The 12,945-nt window shown below is 34.8% G+C and overlaps 1 protein-coding gene across 1 annotated transcript; it reads left to right on the plus strand.

The window, feature by feature from the left end:
* Positions 1–11,237: 11,237 nt before the first annotated feature.
* LOTGIDRAFT_115738 (hypothetical protein) lies at positions 11,238–11,820 on the plus strand (the record flags this gene model as incomplete). The annotated part of the gene is made up of 2 exons (XM_009054518.1): positions 11,238–11,324; positions 11,722–11,820. Coding segments are annotated over 2 exons (186 nt in total), but the record flags the coding sequence as incomplete, so codon positions are not given.
* Positions 11,821–12,945: the final 1,125 nt, after the last annotated feature.

Raw genomic sequence — 12,945 nt, forward strand, 5'->3', positions numbered from 1 at the left:
CAAACCAACCCCTGATTATGAAAGCATTAGAAAACTGCACATATCGTTATAAAGGTTCATGGGAGAATGAAGAAAACATGCCACGACATGCCTAGTTACGTGAGTCAATTTCAAAAAGGAAGGGTTCGGCCTTTTCATTTGTCAATGGACAAACAATATGGTACACATTCAACACAAGACGGAGGTTTTTATTTTTTCGAGTTGCCATGCAGAATGTCTAAAGTCAATTAATGGCCACTCACACATTTCAAATTCCTTTGCTAGGCGGATAAAAAAGCGGTAGTATTTGATTTGTTCAGATTGTAGCAATATTCGTCATCTAGTTATGAAAAGACAATAATAATCAAAGCTCTATTGTGCTTGAAACGAATCAAATTCCAATTCATCGTAGACTCCAATTGTTTGTTGTCTTTTTTTGGTATTGTGGCGAACTAGTGTCCGATATATGGTAAAGCGTTATTATAAAAGGAATTCTGAATTAACAACCCTGCAGTGGCGGCGCTAAAGGGGAAGGGGGGGGGGGGGGGGGGGTACTCTAAATCGTGCCCCACTTTATTTTCAACAAATCTAAACTACATGTAATTCATTTTTTCTAAAATTTTCTCCATGAGAGGCTTGCAACTAGGACACCACAACAGAGAAGCCTTTGAATTCCGCTTCCGCCTCACATCACATCAGATAATCCAGGAGAGTAAGTAGGTCTGCCCCACTAGCGACACGCTGTACTCATCATGTAAGAATCGTTGGATGCCTATTGTACAATTGAAACAAAAGGGATTGAGACAGGGTTACCTTCTGAGACCAGTTTCATTTAGTACATTAAATAATAAATAATGACAATACCAATACGGCACCGTCGCTCAATGGGCAAAATCTAAACAATTAATATCAGAAAACTTCGATAGTGAAAAAAAAACCTATAACATGATTTCTAAACTTATATCAAATTCGGGTGTTACTGGAAAATCATATAAAATAAGACACCAGTCAATATGCAATTGGAAATGAAACGACACGTGAATGCCACCTGCGCTATATTGCCCCGGTGTTTAACCTCAGAATTGTCGATGGACTGATCAGAGGGTGTGCCTTGTAGCCATGGTAGTCCGAACAGAATATATTGACATTTTAAATGATAAATTTCACAAACAGAACCTGAAACCAGTGATCGTGGCCCATATGAAAACACTGAGGGGGATTCGATCAAAGAGTACCTATCAATCGACTTACTAACAACCTGATCAGTACAAGCCCCTACCAATTGTTCGAGAAAGTTCGAGGTTGACCCACATCTCTCTACCGGTCCAGACGAGGAATTGAGACAACACAAATCGTTATGGTAAATAAAATGGCGGAAGAAATTGATTTTAAAGTAAATAGACGGAAATTTCTGCTCAATAAATGACCTTGTTATAACCTTGAAATAGGAGTGCATAGATAATAGTTAGAGTCCTTAACATTTCCGTACTTACAGCTCTCTGTTACAGTTGCTCAACTATATAAGTGGGGGAGGGTGTGGACTTGAGAGCGAAGTCGAAGTCACTGCGGTACCCCTTGCTGTACCTTGGATCCAAAGAGTTAAACTAACGTATGGGTAACGATATCAAAATTATTTGGAATTCTTATCTAGCCTTCTATTTCTTTTTTTCGCCAATGACCTTTTTCAAAAGTATTGATATCAAATACATGTATATAGAGTGTTTCTCATAAAGGACAAAAGCGATCATGAGGCCCACCCAATACTGCACTTTAAATCCCCTGAACGATCTCTGATAAGTAAGTTACATTGGTTACAGCGAGACAAAAACAGGTCGATAAAAACAGCATATTAACCCGTGATCAGTGCCAAATGTCGGTGCATTTCAAAAGACATAATAAGAAAAATGTTCAAAATATTTTACCACCCAAATTGTTTTGTTTTAAAGATTTTTCAGAACAACGTATACTTTTAACAGATCACTTTTAAATCTTTTAATCAGCCCACAAATCTCTCTGCCATCAATCCTCTGGCTTTTCGTTTAAAAATCAATAATTCAGCGAAATAATCTTGAGATGATCAAAACGTTTAAAGTTAGTTTTTGATTTTCTATTTGCACCATTTGGATAATACTTAATTCAAAAGAATCTTCAACTAATAGATCAATCACTAAAATCGATTATAAATTCAACTTTTTAAACCAATCCAGTATATAGCTGTATTACTTAAAGTCTTGGTTTTATGTCAATTAATATTTTGTGAAACAGAGTCCCTATTTCTCTTCTGACGTCCATGATTCTCGTATTTCCAGAAAACAGAAAATAGTCTTTATTAGTCATTTATGATGTCCAAATTAAATGAGGTTTTAAAAAAAATTAAATTATTTATAGCTCTATAGAGCTGGGAAAACCTCTTCTAAATCCTTCTATATTTTCTGCATTAAATTCATCGTTTCACAACATACCGAAGTATTATTTTTTTTATATTTAATGATATTAACAGAAGAATGAAAGGTTAAGATGGAACAGGGTGTTGGTTTAATGTAACAAGTTGGTATTAAAACCAGTACAATGTAAAGTAAGGAGTTAGTACAAGAGTCAATATCACAGAACAATAGAACACTGTCTCTAGTCCATCAGGTCGATCAAATAACTCCATCTGGACTATAATATACCATCACTTGACTTGTAATATACTATCACTAGTTGTTTAGGTATGTTTTTGTATCTGGCTGACCTTAGTTATTCATATTTTGGACGATTTGGATAAGAATATCAATAAGGTTCCGAGGAGCCTGTTTATTAGTTAATCCTTCTTGCAAATAAAATAACGTCATGGGCTTTTTGCTTTTGTGGTATTTTAGTATTTAGTTAATTATATTCTTGACGATTTGGACATCAATATCAATGAGTATTAATACTATTTATCAGCTAGTCTTTCAGGTGTAGAAGATAATCCCCCTAAAGATTTATTCAATCAAGGCGTGTCATGTAGAACCTCTATCTTGATATTGTGGAATATTCTTCTTAACATTAACATACACAGTCTTTGGCACACAAGGCCTCGTTTTTTACAGAGCAAGAAAAAAACGTATGATAAATCTAGTTAAATTTTCAAAGGGACAGCATCTTTAAAATGCGAAAACAAAGTCACCTTTTCAATTCTCTTGCAAAGTCATCCCAACTTGTAAAAAAAAAACAAAATGACGGAAATTGCTTGTAGTGTGAAGAGATATTCCAAAATTTCTAAATTTCAAAAAATAGAAATAACTTCGGTTACAAAAACGTTATGAGTCTAAATTTGGAACAAAGGCCTCTTTGACGCGGAATTGAACAAGTTTAAAGAAAAATCTTCGCTAAAAGAGGCTGAAATTCTTCATTTGAAACACTTGGAAATAGAAAATGACGGGCACTTGTTTTATGTTGACAGTAATGTGAAACAATCGCTGCTTTCTGTTTTTAGATTTTGACATTTTGGTTTGAAATATGAGAGAAAGTTTGTGGTTTTGTTTCGTTTTATGGTTAAAATAAAAGCTGAGTTTAGTTTTGTACAATGCAATGTAGAAAGCTTTCACAAAGTGCACGTGTAAATGTTCGTTTATTGGACACCTATATAATTAATGTTGAATCATTTCTAGCTTAATTTTATCAGATTTTTTGCAAGTTATCTATATGATATTCTCCGTATTAGTATATATTTCTAGTACGAGGAATCTAATCACTGCAGCTTTACAGCAAATTGTGCGGAGTTGATTTGTTTCCTATTTGCGACGTTTTTGCAGTCCAGAACCCCGCTTCACATCCATCTTATGAAACGAATACTTTCGAAATAAAGTACTCTTGGCCAATAAAAACAAAGTAAGTTTGATATAATGGGCTGTCTAAAATTACCAATAATATAATTCATAACAATATTGATAAAACAAATCGATAAACAAGAAAGGAAAACAATATTTGGAGTAAATAAAAATAAATTTGTAGTCGTGAAGTTTTGGCAGTTTTGTTAATCCGGGGGCCTTGATGTTAATACACGAGCTAATAGAGATGTTTTGGTTGATATTGACCATAGGTAATATTGATTGTTATTAATATAGTTTATTGTCTACTATATTTATACTTCTTACAATCCCCATTGGTATGGTTTGTCGCGTTTCGTTCATGAGCTGCAAGGAAAGGGGCGTCGCAAGCCAAGGGGGTCTTGGGGAGTCAACTATGGGGTCAACTATTTTACTCAACAGTTCAATAAAGACCAAACCATATCACATAGTCTGTGTCAGCAATTATAAATGGACGTGTTTAACGTCATTGGTCAACCTTTTTAAAACCGATTATAAAATAATAGGCATTGAAAAATAAAACGAATCATGGCGAATAAGAGTACAATGATAACAATAGGCCTTATAAGGTTTATATACATACAACAAAGTTACAATATAAGCCTATCAGTTCCTTCTATTGTTCATCTTTAAAAGAAGACAATCTTGGAATCCGTTGTCTCAATTTATAAGAAGCCTTTATTTTGACCTAATTCCATTTCAATATCTCCCATATACTTCAAGCAATTAAATTTATATTAATCGGTTAATCGGAATTACACGCTTTCGTTAAATCCTTAATTCCTTAAAGGGATTGTAAAGAGGTTTTATAAATTTCTTATATGTATCGGGGACACTGACATCATCAATTTATACTAATCCAATTCTCTATCAGACGTCTGTGACTCTTGCATTTCGATTTAAACTATGCGTTTTATGACGTCACTGTTGGTGAAGGGTTTTATGAATATCAGTAACAGCTTTTGTGGTAATGACGTCATAACACGCTTACAATTTCTGGAATTGCAAGAACTACAGACGTCTGACTGAAAATTGTAATGATGCAAATTGATAATATATGTGTCCCCAATACACATAAAAAGTTTAGAAAACCTCATTACAATCCCTTTAAAGTATTAATCTTAGTGGCTTACTCCGATTCCATATAAGGAGAGCTAAGTAGTTAACAATATACTAACAGGCCATTCAAGCAATATTTGGAATTCATTAGTATCACATTAGGGTTTGTTTGTATAAGGCAAGCATTATCAGTACATGTACTTTATGATTTATTTAAAGAATGCCTAATTGTGGTAGATTTTATTTAGAGCATAGAGAATAACGAACAATTTTAGTCTTATTATTGAGAAGGGATTTAATAGTACAAACTCAAACTGAAATTTCGAAATCCTTCTTAAAACTTCCAGTTCCAAATATGGTAATTGTTAAGTCATGTATGGTGTGGAAGAGGTTTTAGTTGTAGCCTACATAGAGATCAAGTAATTCGTCCACGCATGATACATTGGATACATCTGATTAAAAGGAAGATCTGGATATTTCGTGTTGTATATCTTTCTAAGGGTAACTCTATATGCCATCCATGATCTGACGAGATTTTTATGCATCTTCCGGTTTTGGTCATTTAATAATCAACCAATCAAATGCTTTGTAAATTAAAAGATTTCCAAAATGTGAAATTTTTTATGATATCCATTAACTTGTATTGACTAACCACTTCTAACGGTGTTTTTGATTGGTTATCATTAACTATCATATGGCATTAAGTCAAAATATCATAAGATACAAATTTATACAAAAAGGTTGTCAGATCATGGTAGGTGTAATAACCAGTGGAAAAAAACACAGAGGAAATATTCAGCTATGTATTAAAATCAGAGGTATTTGGAGGTAGGAAGGATTTAGTTCTAAATCGAGATTTAATGTGTTAATCCGTTTACGCTGACTGCCAAGAATTTTGCCTTGAATTAGTTTTTATACGGATAGTTCAGTTAATATTTAGTTAGTAAATTTAGATGGCGGTGACATTGTTTGGCACCTTTTTAATAGTATTGGACCAGTATACGATAACTGAAGTGAAGTTTGTAGACTTATATAGCGACATTCTTGGCACATTCTGTTAAGTCAAATATATTGAAGGTCTTGTTGGTACCTTAATTTAGAAAAAGAGTGTTTATATTGGCACTTCCGGTGTAAAGAAAATAAAGGGAGGGAACTCAAGGAATGTGTGTGTGAGTTAATATATCAGAGACTTTGTTGGTAACTTAATTTACAAAAACAATGTTTCATTTGGCACTTCCGGTGGTAGTATAATAAAGGGAGGGAACTCAAGGAATGTGTGTTGGTGTCACGGCGATTTTGTTGGTACCTTAATTTAGAAAAACAATGTTTCATTTGGCACTTCCGGTGTTATTATAATAAAGGGAGGGAACTCAAGGATTTTGTTGGTAACTTAATTTAAAACAGTGTTTGCATGGGAAATTCCAGTGGTTGGAAAATAAAGGGAGGGAACTCTAAGAATGTTTTTGTTTGGTTAGTGCAGGAGAACTTAACCCTTTCTATGTGATCAACATCAACTACAACATATCAGAGCTATATAACATAGTATATAGAGCTAAATAAGAGAATATATTTTAATACTAGCTTCAAAAACAGTTCGATTTCCAAAAATATTTTCACCATAATATCCTGCTTTAAGGCTATATTATAGATATTCTCAAATATAATAAATCAATCGGCGTAAAGGCTACCATTGTAATCAGATTGTGTATAATATATAGTACTAATCATTATGACATTGTACTGTCTTGTGACAGATTAGCATATACTTTGGGTTTGGTCCGTGATCAAGGATCTGGTTGATCTGCCACAAAACTTCGTCCATACATCATGATCAGTAAAACTTATAATGAACGAGAAAAAATCTACGAGAAAAAGCAGTCAATATGACTATCGTCGCAGATAAACAGATTTTTATCGATAAAAAAAATAACACATTCTCAATCACAGAAATTCAAAGTTTCAAATCTTTACCGGATGAAACGGTGTCAGATTTTGTTAGAAATAAAAAACCAAAACAACGCGAAGGATTAACGAGGGGGTTAGGGGGATTACCCAAGAACGTGCCGACGATAATCCATGTCAAAATAAATCCACGAATTCTGCTCGGTGTACAATGTTTCGAAGACAAAGGAGTTACAATTTCTTTGTTTTTTCAACATTCTGTAACACTAAAAGATTTTTTGCACTTGGTGAATCCACAATGAACCTACCTTATCGATGTGAAGGTACGAAATGGTGTTTCTCTCCCCCAATGTAGCCTATATATATGTTTGGCGAAAACCAAATTCATAATCCAGCGAAATATAATATGTAAAATGTAACAGTAGGCTAGAGCAGACATGACACTGGTCGAAAAATTAAATTTGATTTACTAGAAGCACTAGTTACAATACAAGAGCATTTTGGGTAAAATATAGTCGCAATACATATCAAAATATTCGTCAGAAATTCGCAAAAAAATATAACTTCGTTTCCTAATGAACGTTTTGATATTTTTTTTAATATACCCGAAATTCGGACAATTCAAATTTAAACGAAAAGGAAATATCAATGAGAATATCAACATTTGAAAAATCTCTGATATAATAGCAAACTCAATTCCTTGATTTTAACAGACTTCAAAGAAAAAAACTAAATTTTTTCGACAATGACGAAATTAGGCTAACGAAGTTAAAAATTTACTGAATATTCAAAATGCTCAATTAATCTATGAATCGGTATTAAAATTTAAGTCTAAGTGGGCTAGGACACTATCATTGTTCATTGTTTGAAATTTATCGTATTTTAGGTATGGGGTGAAAATTCGGATTAGCGAATACTTTGAATGTTTCGGTCAACTGACAAGTCCGGGAATTTTCGATGGCCAGAAACAATTTACCATTTAACATCGACGCAGAGAAAAGACGTTTGTTACATCCAGCGCTAGTCACTGCCGGATGTTTGCTTATACTCTCCAACCAAATTGTTTAGATAATCAATAAAACTAACTACAATCGAAACTGCGTGCTGTGAATTACAAATCGATATGAAATGGAATGGTGTAAATCTTACATGTAAAAATTGCTTATTCATGCGAGTGTCTTTATTAACTCTGTGAACTCTCCGAAAGAGTTATTTGGTTCTTCAAATCACTGTGTTATTGATCTACTGCCGAGATTATGAATTCCAACCACTTACTGACTATATAATCTATGTGGACTCTCACAAGTGATGTCTAGGTTATGAATTACTACCACTAACTAAACATAAATAGCTCTGTGAACTCTCAAAAGGGAGAGTATGAGAGGTGTCAAACCCAGTCGCAGAAATATTCAAAAGTCTAAATTATTCGAAACCTATTTCAGCAACTATTTATGACTCTACAATCCGAATGTTGAAATATCAATGTAATGTTGTTGACTATTTTGTTTAACACCTATCGTTACACAAGACCAGTTTATATTCAATATTTATCTCTAATATTGGCCCTGTCAACAACATTCTCTCGGCTTGTATTTGTTCTTTAACCAGTGACCAGTCTAAGGAGAAAATACCATATTGAAATAAACTTAAATATCAAATAGAACTTCAACTAATTAGAGCTGCATTCTTAACAGACCACAGGTTGAATAGCCTTAAGCAATCATTACATATTTTCAAGAAAGCACGACATTCCTAATTTGGTAAAAACTGCAAAAGCACGATCCGATAACTTCAAACAATTCTTGTTTATTTTGAATGATTTGTGAAATTATTCATCAAAATATTTCGTAGCCATTTTAACCATTTACCCCTTAGGGGTGGCGGCCCTTGGACGTGGTTCAACCAGTCCCTATGGTAGTTGTATCACTGATATCGGGGATTAGAAATCGGAATTGTGTCAATTGAAGCACTTCCTGTGAGAACTTTATTTTTAGACGACTATGTCCCTTCAATAACTAAGCTAAGCATATAACATAATACAGTAATGCCTGGTGTGTTTTGTTATAGGGACTCTAATTGATAATAATGACACTTAAAAAGAGAAAAAATCCATATCGAAAATTATTACAACACTTACAATAATAGACTGAATGTTTTTAAACAATTAATATTATTTGGCAGCCATTTTGTTTCATGTAGAAAGCAGACGATTAAAACAACTTGAATTCAATCAAAGTTTGAGAACGAGACAGATGCAAGGGCAGACGATAATGGACGATACGTTTTGATTGGTCAATAAGTAGCTATATTTCCCATTAATAAACCAATGAAATAACAGTATTTAGGGTGGTTTATTGTTGTTAAAATCAGGTATATTTTAATTAGATTTATTTACCGATATCGATTACTCTTGGATCATAGACTTCACATTATCGGGTTGTTTGAAATGAAAAATATGAAAGGCGTTTTACTTCCCACTTCTCGGATCCGTATTAAGAAATGGAGAAATGGAATCATACTTTTCGGAGGAAGACTACTACAAGATCACAAACATTACATTATTTTGTTATTTGAACTGAAATAGGTTGGAAGGAGTTTTAGGCCTAGTTCTCTGCTCCTTATTGAGAAATCTCTAGATTACATACTTGCATTATCCTGTGGTTTGAGTTTTTAATATTATTTAAATCACTTATATTATATTCAGAGTGTTCACATGGTATAGATAGGATAACTTGCCCCAATCAAGTTTGGCTACGGGCCCCTAAGTAGCCGAGATCTAACGTTACTATCAAACTATACCTTTTAGCGCATCGATTCCCGCGCTTTTCTACTGGCGGGAAATACTGGGAATCACGTCGTCTGGTGTCTATACTCTCCAACCCTTCAAATTACTCTCAAAGCCATAACAACTCTTCAAATCACTTAAAAGCGACATAAATTGATTAAAATAATAGAAAAAGATGTTTAATGTGGCCATTTTGTAAAAATGGCTCTTAAACGATTTACTTTAATTGAATAAAAACATAATCACAGTATAAATATGAACGTTTTTGATTTTTTATCTCAAAACCGTAAAGAATTTGCAGGTGCGCTGAAGGCCATTTTTGGAACAACGTGACAATGTCGTCCAGTTTAGCGCAAATTGCTTCGTCTGCGGAGTCTGCAGAATCGCAGGAACATTCGGGAAATTCTAAAACAAATTTTCTATCAATTGAGGATATTTTAAAACGTGATGAATCTGATCACGTGCAAGGATCATCTTCAACAAGTGCTGAAGTACCAACTACACAGGTAGGTGTTTAAGTAAATGAATTCACGGACGCATTATTTTAATTTCTTGCTCAAGGCATGGAAAGCGATTGTATTCCAATAATCAAGAAAGAGATTAAAATGTGTGAAATTTTATTCTCTTTTAACCTGAAGGACAAATTTTTGAACCAACTAACTGAAAAATCAAGAAAATCCTCGATACATAGGGAACAATTGCGCAGAATATGGCATTCACAACAAATAAATTATGTGTTAGGGGTGAGGAAATGAGTCAGTCATTTCGTACCAGTGAAAGATCATTTTCTTGAAATTCTGCGAGGCTCTCAAGTTGTCATGGCTGAAAATAGGTTTTAATTATTAAAGAGGAAGTAATGCAGGTGTCTTGGGGCTGCCAAAATCTTCTGATGCTGAGAAATACATCGTGCAAGTCCGTAATGTTGACAAATCTTGTCTTGGAAGAGACATCTGCGGCGCTGGTTCTCTCTCATTACTTTTTAGTTTTGTTTCGTGTTCTTAAATATTCTACAATTTTAATCGTTAACAGTTGAAACAATTGAATAAAAAAAACGAATCGCAACGAAAAAAATAATCCAAGTCAGTCCTGAGTGTTTATTGCATTTATATGCTTTTGCTTATAGGTTGAGAAAATCAGCTCGCCTCAACCTATCTGTGATGTTATCAGATCTCCAATGGTCATCCGTCCTGTACCTAGATTGTGCTACACACTACCACACTGGACATCAGAGAGTCCAGGCTGGATTTACCAGTCCATGTATCACAGACAGTTAGTGCTAGAAGGTAATTGTTGTACCATTTCTAATTTCAATACAAGAGACGACAGTCCAAAAGAATTAGGGGGTGTTCTGAGAAATAACTGCCTAAAAAAAAACCACATCTATTATGCAATGGGCCTTTTATAGTCTGTTTTCAATGTGTTTGTGTGTCACAGGCGAAGTGGTCAGTTCTTTTTTAATTGAAACTCACCACTTCCGACTTTGTTCAGTTAAATTTGTATTTGTAGAGAATGATTTTATTCAAAATACATGATAAGTGTGTGCTATGATAATAACTGTGATGGATGTTGCCATCGAGGCTCTCCGGAACATCAGATGTTACCCGAGAGTCTCATATCTTATCATATTCTTTTGAAATTTGTATCAAACAATCCTTTCAGCACAGAGAAATACAACTAGCCGCCGTCAGCGACGAGTAAATATAGATCGGAAACCACGTCAAGCCTATTCCAGTAAACAGTTAGAAAATCTCGAGGCAGAATTCAAGGTAAGATGGAAAGTTATCATTTGAGTTGATACCACTGATTGTCTCTCACAACCGCCATTCATTTTGTTTCAGTACAGTTATTATACCCTATCTCATCCTTACGTCTTTCAAATCATTCAGAGTTGTTCTGTATTCTGAAAACACCATATACCCAATCTCTGTCATCTCTGGGATCGAAGCATTAGGGTTAGCAAGCAAGCGCCGTCCCACTGAGTTAACGCGTAACCCATTGTATGTAGCTGTAAGCCCAGTTTTATTTCAGATGCTCTATATATATTTGCCGGAAAAAAGAAACGTTGTGCGGGGTGCTAGAACATCAGCACTCCGCCTTCTGAGCAACGTGTTGACGAGTGTTGTATTTGTTCATAATGAAACCACATAAAATAACTTCTTGTAGGCTGATCGGTATCTGAGCGTGAGTAAAAGAATTGAATTGTCAAAAAGTTTAGAATTATCAGAAACACAGATTAAAACTTGGTTTCAAAACAGAAGGTAGGAATTTATACTTTTTCGTATTCGTTTGTAAGCCAGTCCCATAGAAACAGGTGGTCAAGGGAGGGGTGGAATATCCACCAGAAACAATTCTGATAACCTACCAATTCCATTACTGCAACTAAACAGCATACACCGGATATACTTCTTGTCCCTCCTAACAATCAAGTCTGGATATAGGCCTGTGTATAGTTATAGTATTAAAAACGATGGCGCAAATGAAACGCTGATTAGCGCAATAACATACCTCCCATTGCGTCCAATGTACATTTGCAATCGTGTCCGTAAAATGACAGTACCATCAGCCAAAATTAAACGCTGATGAGCGCATGTGATTTCAGTACCTTGCATGACAATAACCGTCCATTCAATTCGGTGCAAAACATTTTTGAGCAGTACTGATCTAGTTTAATTCCTTCAAATTTCCTTTTCAGAACTAAGTGGAAGAAGCAGATGTCTTTCAAATTAAAAAGAGAGGGGCTGTTCCCAGGGGCGATGTGGGGTGCATCCCCAATATCTTACAATTTTAACCCCTACCCCACAAACTTTTCCCATCCTCTCAGCCTTGACAGGGCTTATTTTAACGCATTTAAATAACTGTTCCGTGTGAAGACGGAAACTTTTTCAATCGATCTCGACTGTGTTCCATCCATCAAGTGTCACGCATCCTACCTGAACCCTGAAGTTGTGACGTTGGTTTGTCATGTTGGCTTATTATCGGAATGTGGTAAATTGGTTTTTGTTTTGGGAGACAATAACATGACTATAACTAGGCTTAACATGTTTTGATTGGGACACTAATTTGTCATCTCGACTTTCGTGACATAGCTGTCATATTGGTGGAAGAACTACGTTACCGGAACATGTGTCAGGATCTAGAATATTTTGATTCCAATGGCAATTACCTAAATTATTCAGCTAACAGTCAATATTCTCTATGATAATAGTGCTACTTCTTTCAAGGTGTGAACACATGATGTGTATTGCAAGTGTTGAAGATTGAAGACACAGATATCGTTTACTGCTGTTATATATTCCGGTTTTTGTCAGTGGCGTCCGACTGTTTCTAGGACTGATATTGGATTTGCATAATTGTGTGGTGAACGATGTTCTCAAAAGGGAAGCGATG

This window comes from Lottia gigantea (assembly GCF_000327385.1).
Source record: "Lottia gigantea unplaced genomic scaffold LOTGIsca_22, whole genome shotgun sequence".
NCBI classification, from domain to species: domain Eukaryota; kingdom Metazoa; phylum Mollusca; class Gastropoda; family Lottiidae; genus Lottia; species Lottia gigantea.